We start from the raw sequence: 16,807 nt of genomic DNA, 5'->3' as shown, positions 1-16,807 counted from the left end.
ACTGCCTTGATATTCTTTTTTTTTTTTACATTTTTTTAAACCCTTAACTTCTGTGTATTGGTTCCTAGGTGGAAGAGTGGTAAGGGTGGGCAATGGGGGTCAATTGACTTGTTCAGGGTCACACAGCTGGGAAGTGTCTGAGGCAAGATTTGAACCTAGGACCTCCTGTCTCTAGACCTGATTCTCAATCCACTGAGCTACCCAGCTGCTCCCTGCCTTGATATTCTTGAACAAGAGGGCAAAATAGACATTGAAAAAGTCCATAAATCACCCTCTACATTAAATCCTCAAAAGACAACCCCCAGGAATGTAATTGCCAAGTTCAAAAACTTCTAAGCTAAGGAGAAAATATTGCAAGAAGCCAGAAAGAGACAATTCAGATATCAAGGAGCATAAATCAGGATTAAAGAAGATCTGACAACCTCCATACTAAAGGACCACAAGGCTTGGAATATGATATTCAAGAATTGAATTGGGTCTACAACCAAAAATCACTTACCCATCAAAACTGACTATATACTTCCAGGTAAAAGTATGGGCAGTTAACAAAATAGAAGATTTCCAAGTATTTTTAAAGAAAAGACCAGAACTAAACAGAAAATTTGATGTCCAAATACAAAATTCAAGAGAAACATGAAAAGGTAAGCAAGAAAGTGAGGGGGGAAATTTTTTAAGGGCTTCAGTAATTGTTTCAATTCAGTAATTCAGTCAAATTGTTTCAATTCAGTAATTCAGTCAAATTGTTTATATTCCAAAAAACAAACAAAAAAACCACAAATTATTTATATTCCTATAGGAAAAATGATATTTGTAACTCTCAAAAACTATGACCTATAAGAAAGAACACTATCCACATCCAGAGAAAGAACTGTGGGAGTAGAAACACAGAAAAAAACTACTTGATCACATGGTTGCATGGGGTTATGATTAGGGATATAGATTCTAAATGATCACCCTAGTACAAATATTAATAATATGTAAATAGGTCTTGATCAATGACACATGTAAAACCCAGTGGAATTGCTCATTGGCTATGGGAGGGGGTTGGGAGGAGGGAAAGAACATGAATCATGTAACCATGGGAAAATATTCTAAATGAATTAAATAAACTTAATTAAAAAAATATAAAAAGGAAGATAAATCCTTCTTTTTAAAAGATTCATTATAAATGAATACAACAATTTAGAGAGAAGGAAAGGAGGGGAATTTTTAACCACTTGATGAGATGGGAAAAAGGAGAAGAAGAATTAGAAAACTAAGCAAAAGAAAGAAAAATCAATTATTCATATAAAACCCCCAAATTAGAGAACATGTTGGCAAATAGAATGAAGAGAGGAATTCAGCATATAAAATATTCAAAGTCATTTTGCTTAAACAACTTTGGTACAAACAACTAACTTAAACAAGGAAATAAAAACGAAACATCCTTTTAAAAAGTAACACTAGAGACACAAATGGAGGAAAAACAAACTTGCCTCTTATGAATTTAAACATTAAACATTAAAGAATTAAGTGTCAAAAAATGAAAGTGTCAAGAATGGATAAGAAAACAAAACCCCACAATTTATTATTTAGGAGAAATACATCTATAAAGCAAAGACACACATAGAATTAATTTGAGAGGCTGGAACAAAATTTGTATCAGATGAAACCAAAAAAGCAAGAATTACAATCATGCCATTAGACAAAATAAAAAATAAAAATTTACAACATAGAGATATACAAGTAAGTTACATTATGTTTAAAGGAATTATAGACAGTGAAATTCAACTTTAATAGCAAATTTATATGCTCCTAATACTATAGCATCTAGATTCATAATAGAAAATTTTAATAGACTGCAAAAAAAAAAAAAGATTAACAAGAGAAAATAGATAAAGAAAGAGCTGGAAAATTTAGAGCCGAAAGATTAATAGTGTCTTCTAACTGAGTCCGTTAAAAATATAGCAATTTCTTAGCTCCATATGGCACTTTCAAACAAATAGATATATATTAGGGTACAGAGAAATTGCAAATGTTTTAAAAAAAGACAATGCTAAACAATCCTTTACAGATCCTCACAAAATAAAAACAGTAGTCAATTCAAAGAATGCAAGTAAAAGGCAGAGATCTAAATGGAGAGGAAAATAGAATCCTAACTATCTTCTATTTAGTGTGTCAAAGAACAAATTCCAGAAATAATCAATAACTATGGAAAAGACAATGAGAAAAGAAACCAAAATTTCTAGGATGCAGCTAAACCAGCCTTCAAGGGAAAATTCATATTCCTAAAAACATACAATAACAAAGTAGAAAAAGAAAGGATTAATAAACTGAAGAAGCATTAAAAAAATAAGGCAGAGGCAGCTAGGTAACTCAGTGGATAGAAAGCCAGACCTGGAGATGGAGGTCCTGTGTTCAAATGTGACATGATATTTCCTAGCTTTGTGACCCTTGGGCAAGTCACTTAACCCCAATTGCCTAGCCCTTATCATTCTTTTGCTTGTACTTGATATTGATTCCAAAATAGAAGGTAAGGGCTTTTAAAAAAAATTAGTCAGGGAAGGAAAGAATTTAAGACCAAGAAAGAAATAGAGATTATAAAATGTAAAATGAATAATTTTGATTAATTAAATTTAAAATGTTATGTACAAACAAAACCAATGCAACCAAAATTAGAAGGGAAGCAACAAATTGGGAAAAAATCTTTTTTAACAAAAATCTCTGACAAAGGTCTAATTTCTCAAATTAGCTAAGTCAATTGTACAAAAAGCCAAGCTATTCCCCAATTGATAAATGGGCAAAGGACATGAATAGATAGTTTTCTAGATAAAGAAATAAAAACTATCAACAAGCACATGAAAAAGTGTCCTAAATCTCTTAAAATTAGAGAAGTGCAAATCAAAACAACTCTGAGGTACCACCTCACACCTAGCAGATTGGCCAATATGACAGCAAAGGAAAGTAATAAATGTTGGAGGAGATGTGGTAAAATTGGGACATTAATGCATTGCTGGTGGAGTTGAGAATTGATCCAATCATTCTGGAAGGCAATTTGGAACTATGCCCATAGCGTGTTTAAAAATTGCCTGCTCTTTGATCCACCCATACCATTGCTGGGTTTGGATCCCAAAGAGATAATAAGAAAAAATACTTATACAAAAATATTCATAGCTGAGCTCTTTGTGGTGGCAAAAAATTGGACAATGAGGGGATGTCCATCGATTGGGGAATGGTTGAACTAATGTGGTATCTGATAGTGATGGAATACTATTGTGCTGAAAGAAATAATGAACTGGAGGAATTCCATGTGAACTGGAATGACCTCCAGGAATTGCTGCGGAGTGAAGGGAGCAGAAGCAGAACATTGTATACAGAGACTGATACATACAATTGAACATAGTGGACTTCCCTACTAGCAGCAATGCAATGAACCAAGACAATCCAGAGGAACTTTTGAGAAAGAACACTATCCACATCCAGAGGAAGAACTGTGGGGGTAGAAATGCTGAAGAAAAACATATGATTGATCATATGGTTTGATGGGGATATGATTGGGGATGTTGAATCTAAATGATCACTCTATTGCAAATATTAATAATATGGAAATAGGTTTTGAACAATATATGTAAAACTTAGTGGAATTGCTCATTGGTTCTGGGAAGGGGGAAGAGAGAGAGGAGGGAAAGAACATGAATCATGTAAACATAGAAAAATATTCTAAATTAATTAATTAAATGAAAAATGGGGGAAAAAAATTAGGTACCTAGATGGCATAGGGGATAGAGCATTAGACTTGGAGTCAGAAAGACATGAATTTGATTCTTGCATTAGACATTTACTAGCTGTGTGACCTTGAACAAATTACTTAACTACTCTTAGCCTTGTTTGTCTACATGTAAAATGGGGATAATAATAATCACTTATTTCCCTGCATTTTTGTGAAGATAAAGTGAGATAAAAGATATAAACATGAAGTACTTATTAAACCTGAAAGTACTATAGAAATGCAAGTTATTTTTTATTATTAATAAAAAGTTTTAAAAGCCAACAAATAAACTCTAAATAAGCACAAGAGGAAATCTTGAAAACTTAAGAAGTACATAAACTTAAAGGCAACAAGTTTATAGGATTGTTAACTGAAAAATCTGATTCTTTGAAAATGCAAATAAAAATAATAAAATCTTAGCCAACTAGATTAAGGGGCAGAAAAATAAAATAAAAAATGAAGAAGATAAGAATCTACCATTTAGAAGCCACCACGAGGCATTCAGAAGGGCAAGGGTACCTACCCATCCCTGTTTTTTATTAAACCATTTCATCCTTTACTAGGGTCAATGACATCTCTTTAGGAGAGTGGACTTCTCATTATTATATTTGTGATTCCTACCCTGGCTACTCAAAGGACAAATCTACTTTTAGTTCTCGCCTAGGCTTTCTTCCAGCAAAGGAAAAAGCCAAAGAGGTACCTAATGCACAATATAATTTAAGTAATGGTACAGGTTATTTATTCCTGCACAGAAAGCAATTAAAACCATACTGGAGTCACAGTGGGAATTACAGAATAATTAGAACAGAAATTCAATAGCTTAAATGCTTTGCTGGTGGAGCTGTAAATGTCTAGCCATTCTGGAAAGCAATTTGGAACTATGCCCCAAAGGTAACTCTACTGTGTATACTCTTTGATCCCAGTATACCACTATTAAGCCTATGATGGAAGGAAATGAGCATTTAAGTGCCTAGTAGGCATAGGTACTGTGCCAAGCACTTTACAAATGTTATTTCACTTGATCCTCACAAAAACTCTTGAAGGTAGGTGCTATTATTAACCCCATTTCACATTTGAGGAAACTGAGACAGAAAGCAGCAAAATGACTTGCCTGGGATCATATTGCTAATAATTGACAGAGGCTGGATTTGAACTCATGTTTCCTGTATCCAAGTCTAGAGCCTATCTGCTGTTCTTTCTAGCCACCTCTATGATCTAAAGAGATCAAAGAAAGAGGCAAAGTCCTATATGTACAAAAATATTTATGGCAGCTCTTTTTGTAGTAATAAAGCACTAAGGGAGTTTCTACCGACTGCAATGGCTGAACAAACTATGGTATGTGAACGTGATAGAATATTATTTGTCATAAGAAATAAGAAAATGGGCAGTTTCACAGGACTGAGAATATCTCTATTATCTAATACAAATTGAAGCAAGCAGAAATAGGGGGAATAATTTACATAGTGACAATGAAATTATAGAGAAAGACAACTTGAAAGACTTTAGAACTCTAATGCAAGGATATGAGCAATGTAGGAATTTGTTTTGCTGGATTATATGTATTTGTTGTGATGATGTTAAAAATGTATTCTATTGGGGAGCAATTGGAGGGGATGATAATAAACAAAAAAATTGAATTACTTAGTTCTATATCAAAATAATTATATAGAGTATGCCCTTGTGATACATTGTGTTGCATATATATGAATGTAAAAATAAATGGGGGGACAGGGAGCAGCTAGGTGGCTCAGTGGATTGAGAGCCAGGTCTAAAGATGGGAGTTTCTGAGTTCAAATGTGGCCTCAGATACTTCCTAGCTTAGTGACCTTGGGAAAGTCATTTGATGCTCATGGCCTAGCCCTTACTTCTCTTCTTCCTTGGAACCAATACTCAGTATTGAATCTAAGACAGAAGGTAAGGGTTTTAAAAAATTAAATTAAATTTGGACTGTACCAAAAGGCAGACATCCTCTTGCCAACAAAGTCTCATATTGTCAAAGCTATGGTTTTTCCAGTATATATGACTGCAAGAGTTGAACTATAAGGAAAGCTGAGTGCCACAGAATCCACTGGTGCTGGAGAAGATGTTTGAGTGTCCCTAGGGCGGGGAGGCAAACAAATCTGTTGATGCTTAAAGAAATTAGTTCACGCTATTCACTGGAAAGTCAAATACTGAAATTGAAGCTTAAATACTTTGGCCAAATAATGAGAAGACAGGAATCATTGGGTGGGATGTTGGGAAAGATTGAAGGCAAAAGGAAAAAGGGATGCCTGGAGAGTGTCGTGGAAACAACAAACATGGACCTGGACAGATTTAGAGAGATAGTAGAGGATAGAAGGGACTGGCATGCTATGGTTTATGTCACAGAGAGCTGGACACAACTAAACAACAGAGCAACAATAAATGTCTATAGATTTGGTTTCCTTTGTAATCCTATGTGTTTTATTTTATGTACTTAAAAATATTACTCAGAAATGGCTTCCCCAGACTGCCATGTGTGGGAGGGGGAAAGTTGACATAAAAAAAAGTTTAAAAACCCTTGCTCTATTGTAATGAGCCCAAGGCAATAGGTACACTACTGGAAAAGACCTTCTTTCCCAAAAAGCCCTGGGCTTATGTTACATGTGTAATGGAAAGGCTAGCAAGGGTTTGGAGGAAGAAGTAGTATAGCCATATATCAGAAAGGCAGGGACTTCTGAGGGACATGATGGTAATTAGGCCACGGAAACCCTTGACAAATGGAGTAGTTTGCTAGACAAGCTGTAGAGAGTGTGGTACCACGCAGAGAATATGGATGCCACAAGATTGTAGCAGATGCAGGTATAGCAAGGGCACACTGTTGCTAGAACTAGTGAAGAAGCATGGTAAGACATCAGGAAAACCAGAATATTGGATGGGTTGTGGACGTTGCCTTCTCAGAAGTTCACACCTCTGCTCATACCATGGAGACTTCTCCTATTGATGTTGACAGTTTTGTTCAAGTAGCTCTCATCTCTTTGAATTATTGGGTTTTTTCCCCTGTGCCTAGGTGGGTTGGGGAGAAAGGGAGATGAGGAGAGTGAGAGAGAGACAGAGAGACAGACAGAGACAGAGAGAATGAGGATGAGATCCACATTTTGCAGGATTTCGATTTACTACTTGCCTTCCTTCCCCTGACCTTGGAATTTAGACTTCCAGGCTTTCATGAGGGAGGACTGGACCAACAAAGGTTATGGCTATAGTAGTTGCTGCTGCAAGAGACCCAAGAAGCTAATGACCAAGACCAGATGGAGAAGTATAGAGCCCTCAACCTATGCTTCCCTGAAGCTGGGGCACCAAAAAAACAAGATGACAGGAGCCCAGATCTGGGACAGAGATCGTGACCCTGGAGTAGAGAAGTGAACTGAGAGTCTAGAAGAAATCATGAATTGTTGATCTTGACAGTTGATTGTGTATCTCATCAGGCATCCCAAATGATCTGAGGGAAATGGTTTTTCTAACGTTCCCCAATCTTTAATCTGAAATCCAGAAATTGGATATAGATTCCCCATTTTCTTATTCATTTCCTATGAACTATGAGTATATGTAGCCAGGAGGTCTCACCAGTGTCACCCAAAGATTTGGAGAATCAACCAGGAAGAGATATAGAAGATGGCTGGATGTGGTGTTTACACATAGAAACATTCAGTTTATTTCCTTTCTATTTTTTAATGAAAAGTAAACTATATTATAGAAGTATAACTGAATCTGAGGAATACAGTGCATTGAAAAAGGGAAGTTCAGACAGAATGGGGGTTCTTGAGCTATAAACAGGCAGTAGTTTTCATATTGAAATTTTTGAAAAGATCACTGAAAGAGATGGTTGCTGAATATCTAGAAAGGGAAGCAGTGAACATAAAGAGCTGGCATGGCTTCATCAAGAACCAGTCATGCCAGACTGAACTCAATTCCATTTTTGAAAGGCTTGCTAAACCAATGGTTGAGGGAAAGGCTGTGGATAGAACTTATCTTGATTTTTAGCAAAACTGTTGCTAATGTATCTCAACAATTCCTGGGGATTGGATGAAGAGATATGAACCAGCAATGATACAATCACATGGTATCAGAACTGATTGGCGGGCCAGACACAAAGACCAGATTGGCTTAGAATCTGACCAATAGGGGTTCATTTTGAAGTGTGGCCTTGGCTATGGGGGAAAGCATCACAGGTATTTGTAGGCTGAGCCATTAGGGATACTGCAGCCTTTTAGGGAGACTAATGTACCAGAGAGGAACTGAAGAGGCCACTTGGTAGACTACACAAATTTTTCCTGCCCCTAAAAGATAATTAACATAGTGAACAAGCTAATTTCTTGTGGTCTTCAGGAAGGCATCTCTGTAGCCTCATGATTCAAGTGCACCAGGAAAAAGGGGCCAAGGGATAATCATAATATGAGAATGTGAACTAACTTTCTGGAGGAGATCAGGGAAGAAAACCAGCAGTACTCCTTGGCTAACTGGGCTAAGAGCCATGTCTCATTCCTGATGTATTTTACAACAAATATACTTTCTGCATAGCAGAGAGACAGGGAATCCAGAGGAGAATGGAAAGAAGAGTACAGGATATGAATAGACCTCAACAGATAACAGATGAGGGACTTCAAAGAGCAAGGAAAAAAAGATGTCATTCAGGAAATGTATGACAAGAAAAGAATAGGATGGTCATGTACAGAATTCAAGAGATGATAAATGGGCAGCCAGAATGATCCACTAATACCTTCTTTGTCAGGAGGAATGTTTCTGTATGTCTGGATCTTTTGTGGCAAACTTACTGGGGATTATGAGCAAAAGTGAAACAGCATGAGTGGGCATGAATGGATGAATCGTTGGCCACAGTATCTTGACATGGCCTTGCCATGAGCACATTCCTCTTGTTATTTAAGTTGTTCCTCGTTTCTTTTCTTTTTGCTCCTCATTTCTTTAAGTAATAAGTTGTAATGGGACATATACAAATCCTTTGTGTGCTCTGGGAGGTTTGGAATAGGATTTCCTTTTCTGTGCTTCTTGAATTTTGTTATAGAAATCTGTTGATCGTTAAGGATTTGTTTGTAGTCTGCAACTTTGCTATTTGTCTCAATTAGTATCTTTACTGATTCCCTAGGATTTTCCAATAAACCATCATGTCATTAGCAGACAGGGATAATTGTTTTCCTCTTTGCCTGTATTTCTCTGATTGGCAAGCAAAATGAATATATTCTTTTGCTTGCCTTATTACTGTTGCTAGTGTTTCCAGAACTATATCAAATAGTGGGGAGAGTGAGCATCTTTGCTTCACTCCTATGGCACAGGACTTCTTGTGATTTTTTTTTACCTTTGTATTTTTATCGTTCCTGTGGTCTCTAGTGGTCTAATAATTCATCATTTGAAGTTTTTGATTGATATTTATGTAGCAGTTTAATTTCTAAAAGTGCTTTGATGTAGCTTAGAGGTATCACGTTCCCTGTGCAAGTAGGTTGCAAATCAATGAAACTATCATTATCATTCCCGTTTTATAGATGAGGAAGTTTATGTGGGTCACAAAGCTAAAAAGTGTTCAAAGGAATTTGAACCTGCGTCTTTGTAGCTCAGTGCTTTAAATATTACATCATTCTGCCTCTCCTATTTGATGGTTTTGAGCTTTTTCATTTAGCTCAACTGACTTGGAGAACAAACATACTTGAAGCCCAGATCCAAGTACATTTGAAGCAGCCCAAGTTTGCACTCCACTGGAAATGCCTCCCAGAACACAGGATCACATTCATGTCCTAAGGAGGCATCCATCCCAGGAGAGCCTTTTTGTGAAGCCTGACTGCTTAATTGGAGGGCAGCTTGGGGGTGGCTGATACAGAGCAGGAAGGCTGTCAGCATATCGAATATCAGAATAGACATGGATTTCAGAAATCCTGAGTGTGTAAGAGCCAGCTTGAAGCTGATCATTAAATTTTCTGGTTGATTATATACACTTGACTAGAACTAGAAAGGGGATGGAGAAAAAGTCAATATTGCTGATTAAATTTACAAATGTATCTTACCTTTTTTCTATTTCCCCCATCCTGACTCCAAACTGTTGTTAAACATTTACTAACATTCTTCTGGTTAGAAGCCTTGGAGTTCTGCCTCTTACAGGCTTGCTATATGATAGTAGACATTGTACATGATAGGAAACCACTTGTGGGGAACAGGGAATAGGGGGGAAGAGTGCCAGGCCATGACAAGGGATGCTTTTTTTAAAAATATTTTCTGCATTTCAATTGATTGGGAGACCTCCCTTCACATTTGCAGGTCAAGACTCAAGTATACCTTTTTCTGTGTGATTTTTGATCACACACGTCTTTTCATACCAGTGATTCCCCTTCTTAAGGCATTTCACATGTGCTACAGGATTCATACCTGAAAGGATCTTCAAAGATCATTTCAGCCTCCTCATTTGACAGATGGAGAAGCACTGGCCTAGACATGTGAACTAGAGAAGTAGCAGAACAGGCATTTGAATCAAATGTCTTCAAATTCCAGCCCAACAGGCTTCCCTCTACACCATGGCTGCAACCGTTAATTTAATTCAACTCAGTATTTATTAAACACTTACTATATGCAAGGTACTGATATAAAGGCAAAACACAAAAACAGCCCCTACCCTTAAGAATTTCATATTTTACTGGGATACATCTACACAAGAAGCTAATACAAAGTAGGGAGTGATTGGGAGTGGAGGTTTTCATTTTTTAACTGGGATACATAATGTACACACAAATAAATACAAAGTAGCAAGGGATTGGGGGTGGAGGGTGGTGGGGTAAGCAAAGGAAAGAAACAAAATGCTCCCAGGAAAATTTGTGGGAGAACCTAGGGCCTTACCAAAGAAGGGACTCCATCTTTAAAAAAAGCCTTTTCCATAGGCTCATAGGGAGGGACCTTAGTCTTAATGCCCTCATTTTACACTGAAGAAAAATGAAGCCCAGAGATGTTAAAAATTACGTTCTGCAGCAAGGCAGCATAATGTGGAGAGCATCTAAGTTCAGATCTAACCTCAGACATTTCCCCCCCACCCCCAGCCATGTGACCTTGGACAAGTCACTTAACCCCAATTACCTCTCCCTTTCCACTCTTCTTAGAATTGATACTTAGTAGGGGTTATTTTCAAAAGTGACTTCCCATTCCCACAAAAATAAGATGCAGAAATGGGGTCCAAACGCAGGTCTTCTGATTCCAAACCCACCCCTTCTCATTTTTGCCCATCTGCCTTAGGATCCGAGGCGAAGTTATTTAATCCCCGAGCCTCCTTTTCCTGGTCTGTGAAGGGGGTCCAATACAAGGTCGCACTGTCTTTCATCCGTAATTAGGAAGAAACTGCTTGCTAACGTTTTACGCACCACTGAAATGCAAACTGCTTTGACTAATATAATCATCGTGAAGGAGTCATTCGTGGAAATTTCCTGACGACAGAAGTCAAGTTGGACCAGGAAGCTTCCCGCTACCCAAATGGAAGTCAACCCTAAAGGGACCTGGACTACGAGTCCCAGTAACCTCTCTGCTCCATTCCAGAGGAACTGCGACTACCAGATGGCAGAGGGCGATAAGAGATGTTAAGCGCCTCCGAAGCTCATCACGTGGTCAAACATTTGGCAGGGATTGGTGGTGAGGAGTGCTTGTTAAATAGAATCCTGGCTCTGTCTGCACTTGCGTGAGAGCTGGCAGGCAACGGGATTGGTGGAGATCTCGCCTCCAACCTGAGCCCTTGCTCTATCTGCGCATGCGTAAGAGTTGGTGGGCCTGGGTAGTAGTATTAGGGTAGGGGCATGTCTTAGGTTTCACGGAGGCAGGGGACCGAACCCCAAAGCGGAAGTGACTTGCCTCCTGGAAAATGAAGTGACTAAGCTCTCGCTACGCCTGCGCAGTGACGGACCACTCTACTTGTGTGGTTGTTGGGTATTGCGAGTCAGGCTACCCATTTCCGGCTCCACGTGGGAAGCTGACCTGAGTTTCGCTCCGGTCTCCCTTTGGAAAACATTACAGCCCCCGCCCGGGCAGGGTGACGGGATGGTCTCGGGGCTGGTTCTGTCTCCCCTTTATTAATAATGCTTCTATAGCGCTTAAAGGTTTTTACTTGTTCTTAGGAGCCTCAAAAGCCAAGAGTTTTATGCTTCGATTATCCCCATTATCCAGATGGGGAAACTGAGGCATACAGTTAAGCGACTTTGCCTGAAGTTAGGGAGGTAGTAGTAAGGTTCTGAGGCAAGATCTGAATCTTAAGTTCAGGGCTTTCTGCACAAAGACACCACGTTACTCCTGTGTGTCACCCTTTGCACATGGGAGTCATACATGGGAACTCTAAGACCTGTGAGGCCTGTAAAGCTCACTAAAAATGGGAGCCATGAGCCTAGTGAGGATCCTGGGGTTTTTTGAAAGAATCGGATCGAGTCAAAGGAGGATCAAGGTCGTGGGGTCGTTAGCAAGCGGGAACAGTCAAGCTGGCCCACAGTCAGCTCTTTGATTTTTATCATTAATTGAACTAGAGGCAGAACATTCCTCCCAGGGCCTCTTTCTTCATTTGTAAATTGAGGGATTTGGGCTAAATGACCTCTGAAGCCCCTGCCAATTCAAGGGATCTTTCTGGACTTAATTTGATGTGGGTGTGCTCTTCTGGTTTGAACTGGACTGAAGTCACTTCTTAGATTTTCCAGTATAAAATGCAGTCACAGAATTGTTTCAAGGAAAGCACTTTTGTACTTTCATAAGTACATCATAAAAACAAGGTTGCTGGTTCTCAGAGCAACCCTTTATCCAGTAGGGAGATAGATATGCCTTCCCCATCACAGCCATCACTTCCCTGTGGTCACATTCTACTCTTATTCTCTCCTGGGATGAGGCTAAAATGAGCATTTAGAATTATATTGTTTAGATTGGATTGAAAAGGGCATAGCCAATTCTCTGCCCAAATGCTTTTTAAGATACAACTCAACCAGATCCCAGTGGAGAGTAGAGGGAAATAGGGATAGCAATTACAAGGTAGGCAACAGAATCTAGTGAGAAAATCCTGGATTGAGTCAGGAGAATCTGACTTCAAATTCTGTCTTAATCATTTTGCTATGATCTTGGGCACATCATTTCCTCTTCCTGGACTTCCTGAACCAAACCATCTCTAAGGGATAGAAAGGTTCAGAGTATTTGGGCTGAAAAGGGGCCCAGCTCCCTTTCTGACTCCATATGCTTTTATACTCTTTCCAGTATACCTGGAAATCTGCCCCTTGTCCATAATTATTTCTATGGATTAAAAAAATCAACTCGCTGCCCCCTTCTCTTTTCATCCTTTCCCCCTAGCTTCCTCTTGGCTCTCAATCCCATAGCTAGTCGAATAGAGAATGAGGAGCCTGGAGGATTTCCTGTTCAGATTCTGATTAGATGGCTCCTGAGCTCTTTTCCAACTCTCTAAAACATTCTGCCATTGGCCCTGGTCCTGCTTTTCCCCATCGAGGTATGAAGGATCCCATAGATTGATAAGAGTTGAAAGGAGTATAGATACAGCAGAAAAAGACCTCCATGTGCAATCTGGTTCAACTCAATCTTCTTAAAAATGACTGAAGCCCAAAGAAATGGAAATGATTTGCCCGTATCAGACAAGTAGCCAAGCTGACAATACCAGATTTAGTTTTCATGAGCCAATCACCTAGAGCAGGGAAGCAGTGTTAGAATAAAACAAAGCTTCTCCTGTGAGGAAAAAAGTTTCATGAATGTCGCCGGGACTGATGGAGAGACAGCCACTGTAGAAATCAGGCTTTATATAAGTGCACCTTTCATGTTTAGATGCTGGAGGCTGCAAGTGCAGGGTATTTACATGTCGTGTTCATCAGATAAGCTATAACTTAACTGCTATTAACAACAAACAAAATATATATAATATATATAAATATCTTCTGATCTATACACAGCAGGCTGCACAGAAACATAGCCATGTTTCTGAGGGAGTATCAACCATATTACTGTCATCATTCTTGGAAAACTGGTTCTATTTGTCAACCCTCTGTCCAAGATTCCATTTGGCAACCAGCTCCTGGGCTTGAGGCTGCTGGTGGCAAGATGATAGCCTCAGAAGCCTGTTGTCCCTCTCCTCCCAACATTTCCCTGCTCCCCAGGCTGCGTGTCCAGTCACTCCTTGGGCAGCGCTTCTAGGGGTTTGGGGTAGGGAGTAAGTATATCCCACACTGAGGGAGAAAGGGTTTGGCTAGAAGGAGGCTGCAGCAGGGGCATGGGGAACTCATGCTGGGTTAGTGTCTTTCCTTGGTTGTAGATCCAGCTCTATAGATTAGTGTAGTGGAGAGGAAAGATAATGGTCTGTAAATGCCTTCTCCACCCCCCCTCCCCCTGCCACAGACACTCTGGTCTGCATGTCCCATAGTGGCCCAGCTAGGGCAGGGAACTCAGGTTGACTTTAATTTTTTAAAAAAAATTGTTTTTTAAAAAAAATGTTTGCTAAAGATTCAGCTCTGACTTTTTCCTCTTGCGCACAATCTGAAGCAGAGCTCCAGCCCCAGCTTGTCCTTGGCCAATGTCTCTGGCTCTATCTGCTTGGAGATCCAGGGCAGGGGGGCCTGGGGAGAAACCCCGTTCTTGTCCATGATGGTGAGACTGGGGAGGGTCAGGGAAGGATGGGGAGGAGAGGGGAGTCCTGGGGCTCAGGAGGTCCAGCAGGCAAGCCCGTGGCCAAGGGACAAATGATCACTGCCCCACTTCTCACACTTGGGAGTCGGCTCCCAGGCTGTGGAACTCATCAGGTGTCTTGTCACTCTGGCTAGCTCCCCCTTGCCGGAAGCCAGAGGCAATTTCATCAAAGGTCCGGCCTCTTGTCTCAGGGACTTTGAAGTAGGTGAAGATGAAGAAGAGGACGAGCAGCACAGTGAAAATGATGAAGACGTAGGGACCACACAGTTGCTGAAAAACACAAAGGGATGTCTGAGAGGCCTGGCCTTGGGGAGGAGGAAGAAGCATCAGGTTGAGAGGGTAGCCATGAATGATGCTCAACCTGTCCTGGGGCAGGGGCACCTACTCAAAGTCATCTTTGAAGACTAGATGAGACCAGAGATTAACGTGGCTGCCCAGATAGTCAGAGAAATCCTTGTTCTAGTTCTGTGGGTCACTCTGAGCAAGCCAAGGTCCTTCTCTTGACCTTAGAGGAAGACTGATTGCAGTCATAGATTTTAAGAGAATAAAGATGCCTGGGGTTATGGCAGGAGATCAGGAAGGGACAGGGCATAGGACTCACCTCCACATACTGGAAGCACATTCCAACAATAAAGTTAGAGGACCAATTGGACAAACCAGCCACAGCAAAGGCAGCTGGGCGAGGACCCTGGCTGAAAAGCTCAGCAACGATGAACCAGGGGATGGGGCCAGGGCCAATCTCAAAGAAAGCCACAAAGCCAAAGATAGCCACAATGCTTATGTAGGACATCCAAGGGAGCTGGTCCTGTTCAAGAGAAGAGGGAAAAGGGGTTCTAATGAACCAGATCACCACATAGAAGGATCCCTTGAGCCAGGAGACCCTGCAGAGACTCACCTCCCCAAGCAGGCTTAGATGTTTCATTCCTATTCACCATCCCCCTCATGTTCCCAGATTCACTATAAAAGGGACACCTGATCCTTGGGGCAGTCTAAGCCCAATGTTGTGATTAGGTAGTTGAAGATATCTTCCATACACCTCCATGGTCCTTAGCCATGTGGGAAGTGGGAGGGTAGTGTCCTTGTGAACTTAACTACATCTTTTCAAGCCCTGTCCCAAGGACTAGTTGGGGACAAGGTCCAGCCAGCACATTTCCTCAGGCTCCATGGCAGAAAACTCAGCCTTTCTGGATCTCCATCCCTTAGATGGAGGACTTGGGAGGGACTCTTGCTGTCTGTGGGTTGGGAAATCCCTGCCAACCAGAACTGGATTTCCTAGATAGGTCTTTGCAAAAGGAGGTCCCTCCATAATCTGTAACAGTGCATATAATATCCTTATAACATCCCTGACCTGGGATTTGAATATTAGCATCTTGGGGCTCCACCTCTCCCCAGTTGTAGGCAGGGCTCAACTCACCAGGAGGGCCAGAGCGATCGTCATGAGCACGGCACATCCTGCCATGCCCGCTAGGCCAATGAGGTGCAAAGTTCGCCGTCCAGCCCGCTCCACCACAAATAGCTGCAGATAGAGGAGAGGCGTCAGAACAGTCTCCCTTCAGCCTGTCTGCTCAGATTCTATACTACTTCTAACATTGTGCAGTCATAGCCCTTGACTCCCCGCGCCCCCCCCTCCCAGGCCAATGGGGCCAAGAATCCCAAGTACAGGATCCCCAAATTCTGCAAGAGGACATGGCTTCCTGTTGCTGCCACTATCATTTGCTGTTGGGAATGTGGGTAATGTTGGGCTTTTGTGTTGGGCCTAGGAAGATGGGGAGAGGGATGAGGGAAGATTCCTTCTCCAATGGGGAACAGAACCCTGGGGCAGAAAGGTCCTGAGGATGTTCTGGGCTGGGAACTCACCGACACGACAGTGAATGCAGTGTTGACCACCCCAGAACCAATGGTGGCGTAGACTGGTTGTTCCACTCCAGACTTCTCGAAGATGCTGGTGGAGTAATAGAAGACCTGAAAAGCAGAGGGGCAGCCATGACTTTACCCCCATTGCCCACCCTTACCACTCTTCCACCTATGAGCCAATACACAGTATTGACTCCCAAGAGGGAAGGTGAGGGACTTGGGAAAGAGGTCTGTGAGTCTAGCTACTATGTGTTCGAGGTGGGGGACACTCACAGCATTGATCCCGGAGAGCTGCTGGGACAGCTGGAGCACCACAGCAATGAGGACCGGCTGTCGGTACATGGGTGAGCGGAACAACTCCAGGATGGTCACTTTCTTCTCCCGCATCATCTGCCGGCTTTCCTCCTTCATCTCCTGAAGGTCACTACTCACATCGGTGGTTCCTCGAAGTTTCTTCAGTACTATGAGGTAAGGATAAAGCCGTGAGGACAAAGCAGTGTGTGTGTGTGTGTGTGTGTGTGTGTGTGTGTGTGTGTGTGTGTGTGTGTGTGT

At 41.0% G+C, this 16,807-nt stretch overlaps 1 protein-coding gene across 1 annotated transcript in view; it reads right to left on the bottom strand.

Annotated features, from left to right (window-relative positions):
• Positions 1-13,504: 13,504 nt before the first annotated feature.
• SLC2A1 (solute carrier family 2 member 1) overlaps positions 13,505-16,807 on the bottom strand; it is a 24,089-nt gene continuing 20,786 nt past the window's right edge. The window contains exons 6-10 of the mRNA XM_044667974.1: positions 16,529-16,716; positions 16,259-16,363; positions 15,816-15,917; positions 15,003-15,206; positions 13,505-14,671 (exon numbers count right to left, since the gene is read on the bottom strand). Coding sequence (XP_044523909.1) covers positions 14,474-14,671; positions 15,003-15,206; positions 15,816-15,917; positions 16,259-16,363; positions 16,529-16,716 — 797 coding nt within the window. The 3' untranslated portion in view covers positions 13,505-14,473. The remainder of the gene's footprint in view (positions 14,672-15,002; positions 15,207-15,815; positions 15,918-16,258; positions 16,364-16,528; positions 16,717-16,807) is intronic.

Source organism: Gracilinanus agilis, chromosome 3 (genome assembly GCF_016433145.1).
Source record: "Gracilinanus agilis isolate LMUSP501 chromosome 3, AgileGrace, whole genome shotgun sequence".
Lineage (NCBI taxonomy): Eukaryota > Metazoa > Chordata > Mammalia > Didelphimorphia > Didelphidae > Gracilinanus > Gracilinanus agilis.
The sequence above is the reverse complement of the archived record's forward strand: the minus strand, read 5'-3'. Positions and strand labels throughout refer to the sequence as shown.